The sequence below is a fragment of the Thrips palmi genome, unplaced genomic scaffold (genome assembly GCF_012932325.1).
Source record: "Thrips palmi isolate BJ-2018 unplaced genomic scaffold, TpBJ-2018v1 HiC_scaffold_2, whole genome shotgun sequence".
Taxonomy (NCBI): Eukaryota; Metazoa; Arthropoda; class Insecta; order Thysanoptera; family Thripidae; genus Thrips; species Thrips palmi.
Window position 1 is genome coordinate 12,085,810 of NW_023144629.1, and position 12,840 is coordinate 12,098,649.

A 12,840-nucleotide genomic window follows, 5' to 3' on the forward strand; every position below is an offset into this window, starting at 1 on the left:
CGGGTGATGTCTTTGTCACCTCAAATTGGGCAACAAAGTTTAGGTGGTAAACGAAATGTAAAATTAAAAAAGCGAATGAACTTTGGAAGAAATGACGAGTTCGTTTACATCACTTATGCACTTGGTGCGATATAGCGCTTGCGCATATAATCTTTGAGGCTTAGATGGGATTGCAGTGTTTGGGATCTGAAAAATCCTAGTTGTTTGCGCAACCAAGTGAGAGACACTTTGACGCGTCTTGATTCTCGTGAGGTTCCTAATCACATTAGTTTTTGATACGCTTCACACTGTATGTGGCGGTGAAGCAGATATGCATTTCATTCTTCTCGTTGAAGACGCGAACGTCAGCTTTGTAGATGTTGTCGAACTTGCCGTCCAGGATACCTGGCCCCGCCAATTTAAAGACGGCGCTCATGTCAACTGTGGCGTTCCTCAGCGCGTAGGCACCCTGGACAGAGGAAGAAGGGGTGCTGGAGCAGCGGAGATTTAATATAGCAGTGTCAAAGATGCTGGACGTGCAGATAAACTGTGTAGTTTAAGACGCATCAGTTTGCATTTCTAACGTGAAGGAGGGTACCGTCAACGGGGGTAACTTGGGACACTTTTTCACGTTTTTTGAACGCCAGAGGCAAGATTCTCAACCCAGACCATTGGATCCTAACTATGTTAAAGTTTGACCCTTTCCCAATCATTTCATACTTGTCTGGTTCATTTGCCTCGATTATATTGTTTCCAAGCGGTCTCGAAAGAGTGTCCCAAGTTACCCCATGACCGGGGGTAACTTGGGACAGTAGGTAACTAGCTACATTTCCATGCATCTATTGATATTAATGGATGTAATAAATTTAAGTCACAACATGTAGACCAGCCTAGGAACTCTTGTAGGACCGATATTGGACTATATCTAGGGTTCTACGTGGAACTCTCTTTTCTACTGGTATTTTCTAGGCATTTTCTGAAAATTTCAAAATATGGATTACCAGAAGACAAATCTGCAGAGCAAGGCATCCCTTTCCATCATCAGCGTAAAATCCCAAGTTTATGTTATGTCTGGGACCGGGTCAGTCAACTCCTTGGAGGCTAGAACTGCTGGAAACATGAGGAAAAGACTGTCCCAAGTAGTGTTGGGAAGTTGGAAAAAAAACATGGAAAAATACGTTTTTGGCCCGCCCTTCTATTCAAAAATAGGGGGAGGGCCTATGCATTTGCCTTTGTGTCTGTGTGTTGTTGTTGTTGTTGTTGTTGTTGTTGTTGTTGGCGTCTGTGTACAAGGAAGGAGTTGAGCTAGAGTAACCAGATTTGGAGGGTACTTCAGGAGTACCGTCCAAACAAATAATCCGGTGGTGCAAATCCCGTCCGGGTCGCACAAGAGCTGCTGCAGGTGCATCATGGTTTACATGAGCGGGAGGGGGATTTCCGCCATTATTGGTGCTAGCAGGGCACATAGGGGTATTTTTGGAATCAGGGCGACGAGACAAGATGAATGGACCTGGTCTCGACCCCATCGGCCGCTTTTACAAGTTGGCCGGATCAGGATCTTCAAAAAAGGGGGTCGACCGACTAAAAAAATTTATTGCAGATTTCGATTGGTCTCAGCAAGATCTTTTCAACGAGGGGTCGGAAAGGGGGTCCAGGAGCCCGACTTCGTCTATTAGTCACATCAGGATCTTGAAAAAAGGGGGTCGACCGACTGAAAATTTTTACTTAAGTTTTGGGTAGGTCTTGGCAAGACCTCTTCAACGAGGGGTCGGAAGGGGGGTCCAGGAGCCCGCCTTCATGAGTTATGGGAAAAAGTGCGACGGACTCGTTTTGCGCTCCTGCTGTGCCTCTATTGCAAGGAGTTGCAGTAGCATGGCAAATATGGGTATTTTCAGAATGAGGGCGAAGAGACAAATGAAACGGGCATATTCTAAGGACAGTTGGAGTAAAAAGTGTAAGGACTATTGCATATTGTGAATAGAAGGGCAGGCCTAGGTCACGATGGTACATCGATAACTTTGCTTAACCCGCTCACGGTGTGTGTGATGCGAGCGGGCCGAAGGCCCGGGCCTTCGACTGGCCAAGTTGGGTCTGATGCGAGGGCCGAAGGCCCGAGGAAAGGCCGCCGGCAGGCCAAGCTGGGCCGGCCCCCTGTCGAACCGAGTTGCCAGCGCAGCGAAGCGGAGCTGGCAACTCGGTTCGACGGAAGGGCGGGCCCTAGCTTGTTTTGCTATGTTTTTTTCGTTTTTTTCCATGGCTATACTTTTCGTTTTTTTCCAATTTTGAAAATTTTTTAACTTTTGAGTGTTTTAACTAGGTTTTTTTCTTTTTGTGATTGGGAAGTATTTAAATGAGAAACATCTTAATTTATCTAATACCCCAATTACCTCTAAAGCCCCTCAAGACTGTATGGTGTGGGAAATTAAATTCTGATAAATACGAATAAGGTTTTCAAGTATTGATGCAACAAATATTTTTTTCTGAAAACACTTTGTTTTTATTACAAACGCATGAGATAAAATAAATTTTTATAATTCAGAGTCACTTATATCGCTCTTGTTATACATAAGATAAAATTAACAATTTTAATCATACAGAGTCACTAATATCACTCTCTTTACTATTATATAGAATAAAATAACCAATTATGATTATTCAGAATCACTAATATCACTCTCAAATTCTGAATCAGGATCAGAATCAGTACAGTATTCATCATCACTATCAGTGGTTTCAAGCACAATATCAGGAGTAAGACTAGCTGTGGGATAAGATTTCATTGTTGAAACCCTGTGAGCCTGGCTCTCTTTCATTTTTTCAAATTTCTTATAAAGTAGCTCTTCATTCAGGTACCACTTTGTAGCAACAAGTTTTCCTACTCTCTTATTCAATAACTTATTTCTTTTCTTTGTATGAATATTTTCATAACCAGCCCAGATACGCTCACAACTGGTAGAGGTGGGGCAACATGTCATAATTCTTACAGCGACGGGATACAAATACTGTTCGCTGCAAAAATATTGCCACCACTTGAGTGAGTCAGTAGTGTGTGACTTGGACCAGAGGGTATTGTTAGCAAAATGACCACTCTTGGAGCGGAAATCAAGCAGATTTGAGACGACCTTTTCCTCATCACAGTCTAACTGTAAAGCAATGTTTTTGATTACTTCGGTTGCCAACATCACTTCATTGTCAGTTAAGCCTTTGCCACAAAAATTAGGGTCAATCAAATATGCAGCCAAGTGCAAGTCAGTGAGAATAAATTTGATAGCACTGGGAACAATACTTCTTATTCTATCGGTGTCTATAATATTGAAGGGGTTGATGGTATCTAAGTCACCATCTTCATCTACAAAGTTATCCCAACAGTGCCTTATGTTCATCAAAATGGGAACAAGATGAGACAGCTTAGCATCATTAGCTTCAAGAATTTGAACTCCCTCAGCAACAGGCTGAATAAGATCACATAAAACATTAAGATGATTCCAAAATCCATCATTATCTAAAACCCTTGAGCGAATGTCATTAGGAACGTCAATACTTTCTAAAATCACAGTGGACTGGAGGGCTGCCTTATTTTTCCGAAGCGAATCCAGACAAGAAAAAGCCCCAAAGAATCTTGTCGGAGAAGGTAGTATCAGCTCTCTGGTATCGGAGCCATATTTATCCTCTTGCTGCTTTTTGAAGAGCGCATGAACAACCTTGCGCCTCTTGATGTACTTGATCACATATTTAGCTTGCTGATACAAAGTTTTAGGTGCCCCCTTCTTAAACAAATGTTTGATGATCAAGTCAAGTCCATGAGCCCCACACCCAGCTGCAAAAATTTTGGGATACTTCCTTTGAACTTTCTTCCATGCAGCTCGCATGACTGGGGCATTGTCTGTTATGATTATGAACACTTTAGACGGGCCAACCTCTTCAATTGTATCAATGCACAAGGAAGCAACATAATCACTATCTTCTTTGTTGGCACCCTGCTCAATGGTTTTTAAGAAAACAGGGTACGGAGTAGCAAGGAGAAAGTTTATAAGTCCATCCGACCTGCGATTTGTCCAACCATCACACATTAAGACAACACACACAGCATCATCAATTCTCTTCTTGTTGCTTCTCGTTGCTTCATCATATTCAGCGTCAAGAAGAGGCCCTCCCAATTTGCAGTGGTCTGGAGGCTTGTAAGCGTTGTTCAGGTTAGAAATTGCTTTCAACATATGGGGTCCTTCAAATATGGATAAAGGCGCACCTTTAGCAAACACAGCTCTAGCCATGAGTTTATCTTGATATTTTTTCTGATCACTGGTCATGTAATGAACATACGAAGAAATTTTAGATTTACTGGCAGGAGTGTTTTTCATGGAAGAGTTAGTCGCCTTGGGTTGGGATTGCGATTGAGATTGTGCTGCAGCTGCAGTCTCAACAACTTCTTCGACATCATCCTCTTCCTCTTCTAAATTTGAACAAGGTAGGTTTACGCCAGACCGCGTCTTGTCGTAACAGGCTTCGCGATGTCTCGCTGCCTGTTCCTCAAATCCGCGCCTGGCGTACCTACCTTGGCCTGCGGCGCTAGCCTGCCTTCGGCAGGCAATGGCTTGTCAATCGTCGGTTACTTCTTACTTGTTGCATACTGGCGCCCCCCAGACCCCCTTCATTTTAGATAGAGTTGCTTCATCTAAAGATAACACGATCTTGACCCTTGTAACTTTTTAATTTGACGAGGCTGGGGGGCTCCGCCCCCCAGACCCCCTACCTTCAAGACAGTAGTGATCTGCCAGCAGAAAACTCGATTTTTCGCCGTTTTTTAGGTGTTTTTCGGCCATAAAAACTGAACCACGTGAGCTAGGATAGTGAAATTTCGCGTGTGCCGAGCCAAGAACATACCTAATGGGCCTGCAAAATCTCAGCCAGATCGGCCGAGCCGTTCAGGAGGAGTAGTGTACACAGACAGACAGACAGACAGACAGACAGACAGAAAAAACTTTTCAACCGCACTGCAGTAACAGGCTTCGCTATCGCTCAGCCAATGACCTGATAAACAAAATATAAAAGCTAATTAATTTCAATGGAAAACAAAACAACGGTGGATTTTAGTGTTTGATTAGCAACTAAAATAAAATATTTATGATCAAGTTCTAACCTTTCTTAGGAGCAGGAAACTTCTGCTTTATATAGTCTGGGCACTTAGGACATTGACTGATGTGGGTTTTCATGCGACTTGCATTTGGAAAGTTGTATTTGGCATCTGTGCAATACTTGCATATAACAGTTTTTATCTTGTCTTTGTCTGTTTCGTCCATGATATGCTCGAAGTGCTTCCATATTGCACTTTTTTGGGGTGGCATTTTAACAACGTATCAACGTGAATTTGATGCTGAAAAAGACAAAAGAGCAGGAAAATATCAGTAAATGAACATAGGCTCACAGAAACCTAACCTCTTTTGAATGAATTTGACTCCAGAGATTATGAAAACCAAAACCGTACTCTAAATCAAAGCTCTCTGACCGTTCGTAACTAAACTCTTGTAATTTTCGCTATTCATTCATGGTTGTGTCTGTGTCATTTGACTTACCGTTAAAAAAGCCACCGACTTATTTACTCCGCACCTCGCCCGCTGCGACCGCTTGCCGCCTAGCCACACCTGCTCGCTTCTGGGTGCTTCTGGGAGGGAAGGGGACGGAGGGTTGGAGGGAGCAGGAGGGAGATATGGAGCCTAGTATAGACCAATCGGGAGAGACGTGTCATCAAGCGGGAACTTCAAACAACCCCAAACGTGAAAATGCCTTCAGGGCCCACGCAAAGTAGATATTGCGTGGACATACATCGTCATATTTACCAAATCCGAGGTTTTAGACACGACAATCTATTATCCAGTAATATTTTTAAACTAAATTACGCTTTTTTTGAATTTTTCATACTTTTCCATTTTTTCCGGAAAAAAACATGGAAAAGTATGTTTTTTTCCGGCTGATTTAATTTTTCCGGAAAAAAACCAACACTAGTCCCAAGTTACCCCGTAAAATTTCGATTTTTGATAAAATGCAGGGTGGACCGAAGATGGGCAAACTATAATCAACGCCCTTTTGCGAACGTTATTGTCTGTGTATGATCTAACAGCCCAGAGAGACTAATCGGCCAAATATGCATTTCACTCCTCGCACTACGGTCAACTTGTTAAGGTTTGACATATTTTGTCAAAAACCCTATTATGTAGTTTCCCGTTTCTCAAATACTAATTGTGATGTTATGCGCCTTTTCTACCTTTCCGCGCGTGCCCTGAGGCCTCTGAAACGAAACCCTGCCGCGGGTTTGACGCTAGGAACCCCCGTCGCTGAAAGGCAGCACCAACAAGCTGTACAGGGCAGACTGTCCCAAGTTACCCCCGGTGTCCCAAGTTACCCCCGATGACGGTACACTTCACTGAAACCCAGAGAGCGAGACCAATTTTCGGCGATACAAAAAAAATACATATCAAAACATACATAAAAACAAGACAAGGTCACAGTATCGATACTGCAATATGTATAGCCGAAAAACAGGCCACACATTAGCGAGACTGGGACTGGCCATTGATTTCTTTCAAGAAATATCACAGGTCTATTAAAGGTGACGCAAAAAATCACCCTTTTTTCGGTCGTACGTAGTATCACAGTACGCGGCCGTCATTCATTTTGGTATCACCCTTTGGGGTCAGGCAGGTACGTAACACCCGTTACAAGGTGGAGGCTTACGAATCACCTTTCGATTTTCATATGTTTAAAACACTCACGGTTGCGAGAGGGCAGCGAACCGGCGGTTGCAGGCAGTTCACGGAGGAGGACCACGGCATGGTTGGGGAAGTGATGAGTTGACACAGTCCAACGGAGAACTTGTGCGTGCCCTCGTACTCGCATGTGTTGTATGACACGGCGTCCGCGCACTTTGTCATGGTTATCTCCAACTCAACAAGAATTGACAAATTGCTGCAGTTGTCGTGATGATCTTTGCTCTTACACTATTAAAAAAAACTACTTCGTTACATTGAAGTGAAGATGTAATAATTACAACGAAGTTTAAGTTTTCATAACATGGACGTTATTAAAATTTGCATTCAGGGGGTCTTAGTGTAAGACGAGTCTAACCCTCCTCCTTTAGGTATTCAGGAACTGCCCCTCACGGGAACCATAGTTGAGGCGGGTGAGTCTGAGTCTACGAGGGCTGGGGCTTTATTTTTAGGGGTTCCCAAGAACCCCTATTGTCCGAGGTCCGTGGATTCTCCCCCCCCCCTCTCCGATTTTCAAATAAACAACTCTAAACTATTTCAACCATGAAAAAAATGAAAATTCCATTTTTTTTCGAAAATTCATCGTTGAAATTTTCCGTAAACGCGAAAAACATAAATTTGCAACAATCGAAAACGAGAACCGTTAATGATATGAAAAAATGATTCAAATAAAAAATGTGCCACTCCTCAAAACTAAACCTCCTGGCTCATCAAAGTAACAAGAAATCGTATATGTTCTGAGCAAATGGTCAAAACATGAAAAAAATTCTCCATGGCAACGGCATGGTCCCATCGTACCACCCGTCAAAATTTAAAGTCACCCATTAAAAAAAATCTAAACGCCGTGAAATTTGAAAATGCTAATGCTAACACATTGCACGGTGTCTCAACGTTGGAACATCTTTAAAGTCTGTCACTACTAAAAAGTTCGTAGCAGAAACGACGCATCAAATTAATTTTCGTGGGTTGGCACCAATATGCTTCCCGTCTGCGCCCTTTCGAAAATCGCGAGGCTGAAAGAACGAACAGGCGCCCATTGAAACTGCCCCTCCATTGTTGCTGAGTTTGGATTGTTTGGCATGCTCTCAAAGGCTGCGGTTGTCTTGTCATGTTTTCCTCGATTTTCAACCAGTTATGGAAACGGGAACACCGTGCAATGCGATTAGCATTGGAATTTTTTTACCTAAGTCAGCTACAGTTACTGGATCAAAATGGTACCTAGGTACAGTTACAGGTACTGGATCCAGCTCACTACCTAGGTACAGTTACATGTACTTAGGCAGAATACCTAGGTACTTTTCAGGTACTTCAGATATTTCAACTCAACCGGCAAGTAACTCAACCAAAATCAAACCTCGCGCGACTTTTTCGTCCCTTTAAACTTTTTTGCATCAACGACCCTTTTCATGCCAACGTGTGGTTCCGGTAACGCATTTTAGGGACAAACCCTCAGAGCCCCGCTGAGATGTGTCCATTAATTCATGGTGCAAGTCCTCTGCGTTCACCTTGGGAGTGCATGCGGTGACCAGACCTGCCACATGGAGCCCTGAGGAGACACATATAAAGGGGAGGGGGGCGAATATTTGTTTCTTCCCCGAAAACAGGCAGTTCTCTTAGTGTCTTTCTTTATCCCCGCAATGTTTTGAGTGTCACTCATTACTCGTCCTTCACTCCAAATCCAGTGGCTAGTTTCCTCGCCACTGGAGTGGCGTCTTTTCCAAAGCGCCAAAATTTGGCGTTGTCATCCCTGGTTTCCGGATTCCATGCCAAATTTTGGCGTTCCACAGAGAGCGCCAAAATTTGGCGTTCCATTCCCCAGAGCACCACAGACCAGAACGCCAAAAATTGGCGCTGCAAAAGAAATGCAAAAATTTGGGTTGGAAAGCGATACCCATTCACAGAAAAATAAATGTGCATACAATAGTTTTCAGTGCTTAGGATCCCCAGTTCAAATCACAGCAATTATACTATGAAAAGTAGAACTGGACCAGTAAAATACAAGACCTGCATTTGCATTTTCAGGTTACGTGTCAATGCCGCTGACCAACTATTGAATCACTTCGGTTTGGCCAGCGATTCCTGAGACACTTGGAAAATGGTACTCACATCAACACAAAAAGCTGGATATCACTGAGTCACTCTCTCTTGATAAAGGGTTGACACAGCAAGGGGTCTCAGTCCATTCTCAAATCAGGAAGACTTGAGCTAGCCTCAGAGCCCTAGCCTGGCCCTGCCGCATCACACCACTCCCTCTTCAAAATCTTCCTCAGAACAACACTTGAATAGTTTTGAAATGGCCCGAGAGCACTCAGGCCTTTCGAAAGTACTGTGACACGATAAAACATGACTGACACACACTATCGTTGACCGTGGCGAGACGAAATGCACACAAAAGTAACAATTTGAATGTTTCGTTTGTCTAAGAGGAGTAGCCATGTTTACTATTTTTGTTGTTTTGCTTTTGTTGATTGCTTATGCGCCCTAACCTGTTGAGTGCGAATAAAACGTGGAGGGCGAATAACATGTTATTCGCACGCATTATGTTATTCGCCCTCCACGTTTTATTCGCACTCAACAGGTTAGGGCGCATAAGCAATCAACAAAAGCAAAACAACAAAAATAGTAAACATGGCTACTCCTCTTAGACAAACGAAACATTCAAATTGTTACTTTTGTGTGCATTTCGTCTCGCCACGGTCAACGATAGTGTGTGTCAGTCATGTTTTATCGTGTCGCAGTACTTTCGAAAGGCCTGAGTGCTCTCGGGCCATTTCAAAACTATTCAAGTGTTGTTCTGAGGAAGATTTTGAAGAGGGAGTGGTGTGATGCGGCAGGGCCAGGCTAGGGCTCTGAGGCTAGCTCAAGCCTTCCTGATTTGAGAATGGACTGAGACCCCTTGCTGTGTCAACCCCTTATCAAGAGAGAGCGACTCAGTGATATCCAGCTTTTTGTGTTGATGTGAGTACCATTTTCCAAGTGTCTCAGGAATCGCTGGCCAAACCGAAGTGATTCAATAGTTGGTCAGCGGCATTGACACGTAACCTGAAAATGCAAATGCAGGTCTTGTATTTTACTGGTCCAGTTCTACTTTTCATAGTATAATTGCTGTGATTTGAACTGGGGATCCTAAGCACTGAAAACTATTGTATGCACATTTATTTTTCTGTGAATGGGTATCGCTTTCCAACCCAAATTATTGCATTTCTTTTGCAGCGCCAATTTTTGGCGTTCTGGTCTGTGGTGCTCTGGGGAATGGAACGCCAAATTTTGGCGCTCTCTGTGGAACGCCAAAATTTGGCATGGAATCCGGAAACCAGGGATGACAACGCCAAATTTTGGCGCTTTGGAAAAGACGCCACTCCAGTGGCGAGGAAACTTGCCACTGGATTTGGAGTGTTCGCATAAGTTCCGCTCAAAAGTACCTCTAAAAGTACCTGCAGTTCTAGGTAACGTTACTGCCCCAAAAGTACCTTTTTAAAGGCACAGTTACAATTGTGACTGGAGCACCTAGGTACAGTTACAGGTACCAAAAAAGTACCTAGGTACTTTTTACCTTGGTATTTCCCAGCCCTGGTGTCTACCTGTTTCAAGCCTGATTGAAAACAATCGAGGGTCCATCACAGTTGCGTTCTGGAGCATGCTCACTTCAAATTTTAGTTCACACTCTTAAAACCCTACGAAGTATTTTGAGCATACATATAACAAACTAAAATACTTTGTTATACGAAGAAATAGTTCGTTTGTAAGCTTATGTATGCTTAAAATACTTTGTTATACAAACTATTTTTCTTAGTAAGGCCCAAAATAGTTTGTAAGGTTTTCTCAGTGCACCCACACCCACCTGACTTTCTACGTCGTCTACCGTTTCCTTATCTTGACGTCACCCGCACTGTTAGAAATTAGCTCCGAAATTTTATGGAGAAAAACCCTATAATCACGTTCATGGAGACTCCATTCATTTTCTTTTTTTTTCGGAGAGATTTTCTCAGGGCTTAAACAGATGTTCTTCAGAGCATTCCTTGGGTCCAGATGGGAGGTAAAATGCAAGCCTTTTCTCAGACATATTAAAGAGGACTTTGCTGAAGCATTTTTTAGTTTGAAATGGTCAAAGAAGGGACAATCTCATTCGAGCTCATTTCACTTATATCCTGTAGCTTTCCCTTAATATTATGAAAACTGAGCTCAAGAAGTAGGGGTTCACCTTTCCCTCAAATTTTAACTGGTTGCAAACCTTTTTTTCGTGTTTTTGTGATAGTGAAGCATGCATTTTTGTTCAAAATTCCGAAATTTTTCGGAGAAAGCCCAGAATTTGCATTTATGGAGAGCTCCATGCAGAAGTTTCGGAAAATCTCCATGATTTTTCCATTTTTTTTCGGAATTTTCTGACAGTGCGGGATAAAGGGCCTGTCGTCAAAAGAATACCAAAAAGAGTGAACGCTATGATCGGATCCGATACCCGAGTCCGGTATAGATACCTTTGAAAAAGTCTTGAGTACTTTGTGGTTGAAGAAGTCTGCACTGAATGCAGCAGCTCCGTGTCTGGAGCGGGTGATCGACGAGTTTCTCATCAGAAACGGAGTTTCTACGCCTTTGCATTGTTCAAAGGCGTGGAACTGCATCGCCGCACGAGGCGGAGGAGCCCTTGCGGTGCTCACCTGTAAAAAAAAGGCTACTTCGTGCCTAAAAAAGTCGCCGATTAATCGGTGACTTTGGTCGGTCCGTCTCGCTAACTCCTCACGCGCTTCTGCCCTCAAATACACAGTGACATCCAAAACAGTATGACACCAGACTAGTCACTCTGGGTCACCCTGATTCCTGATATTCTGAGATCAGACTTAGGTTATCAGAGTACTCACTTGTATTTTGGCGTGCGCCGCGGTGAAAATCAAAATGAAGGCCCAGAAATGCATTCTGAATTCCGCGAAGAGCCTCTTGGAGTGGTTGGTGAAGATTAGTTAGCGTAGTTGGGTTTAGAAAACCAGAACTTCGCATATTCTGGGATCTTTTGTGGTGAAATTTCAATCTAGCCTGTTCGCAGCCTGCAACACTGGACTCTGAAAACAGTACACAGGGACAAATACCGTACACTCGTAAGTTGATCTGATTATGGTTCGGGCAGTTTCAATAGATTATTACCAAACGGCTCCGCAAACAGCCTATTTTCTTAGGTTTAAAGAAAATAGATATTGGACCTTCAACTGCGCTTCAAGGAGATAGAGAACTTCAGTCTGAAGAAGAAGAGCAGGAATAACGGATGTCGGAGCGGCAGAACATACACTGCAAACCTAACTGTCTACTAAGTACACACTTACAGATGCATGCTTGCAAGTACACACTTACAAACGCATGCTTGGCAAGTACACACTTACAAACGCATGCTTGCAAGTACACACTTACAAACGCATGCTTGACGCCGTATAACTCCGTGCGTCAAGCATGCGTTTGTAAGTGTGTACTTGCAAGCATGCATTTGTAAGTGTGTACTTGGCCAAGCATGCGTTTGCAAGTGTGTACTTGCAGGCATGCATTTGTAAGTGTGTACTTAGTAGACAGTTAGGTTTGTAGTGTAACAAACCCTCACTCGTTTTGACCCCCCCCCCTCCAAAGCAGCAGACGGCGGTGGCCCAATCCGGGTGGAGGGGGTAAAAACAAGTGAGGGTTTGTTACGTTCTGCCGCTCCGACATCCGTTATTCCTGCTCTTCTTCAGACTGAAGTTCTCTATCCCCCCCCTCCAATGCATTTATATAGGAGGAAAGGGGATGGAGCTCTTGTACGCTTCAAGAGGGGTGCACAGACTACGCTTTACGAAGGGCGTAATACTACGCCTGTGTTTTACCAGTGGGCCAACGGCAGCAATAAGCAGTTGCCTGTGAAGCTATCAACTCGCTCCAGTCGCATTTGCTCAATGAACAGAAAGTCACCGAACACAGTATTAACTCATCAGACCCCAACCAAGTGCGCGACACGGAAGAGTCATCAACGCTACACTGATGAGTTAGTCACTAATGTGTTCAATGCAACAATTTTTGAAGTGATCATCATTATATCGTCGGAAAGAGAGGGTCAAGGACAAAGCGACGGACGCGAAAAGATTTGAAC

General features: G+C 43.5%; 1 protein-coding gene across 1 annotated transcript; it reads right to left on the reverse strand.

Moving 5' to 3' along the window:
• Positions 1-183: 183 nt before the first annotated feature.
• On the reverse strand, positions 184-12,643 carry LOC117646927. Its single transcript, XM_034388309.1, has 5 exons — positions 12,578-12,643; positions 11,597-11,794; positions 11,216-11,395; positions 6,747-6,917; positions 184-448 (listed from the first exon to the last, which is right to left on the reverse strand). The coding sequence occupies exons 2-5, from the start codon at positions 11,648-11,650 to the stop codon at positions 266-268; spliced, it is 588 nt and encodes a 195-aa protein (XP_034244200.1). The 5' UTR covers positions 11,651-11,794; positions 12,578-12,643; the 3' UTR covers positions 184-265.
• Positions 12,644-12,840: the final 197 nt, after the last annotated feature.

What these genes read in the sequence shown, in the direction of transcription:
- LOC117646927 (XM_034388309.1), bottom strand. Translation starts at nt 11,650, where the DNA reads ATGCATTTCTGGGCCTTCATTTTGATTTTCACCGCGGCGCACGCCAAA. An exon ending in CGGCGCACGCCAAAATACAA is followed by an intron (nt 11,396 to 11,596) that starts GTGAGTACTCTG and finishes TTTTTTTTACAG; the next exon opens with GTGAGCACCGCAAGGGCTCC. An exon ending in TTCGCTGCCCTCTCGCAACC is followed by an intron (nt 449 to 6,746) that starts GTGAGTGTTTTA and finishes TCCTCTGTCCAG; the next exon opens with GGTGCCTACGCGCTGAGGAA.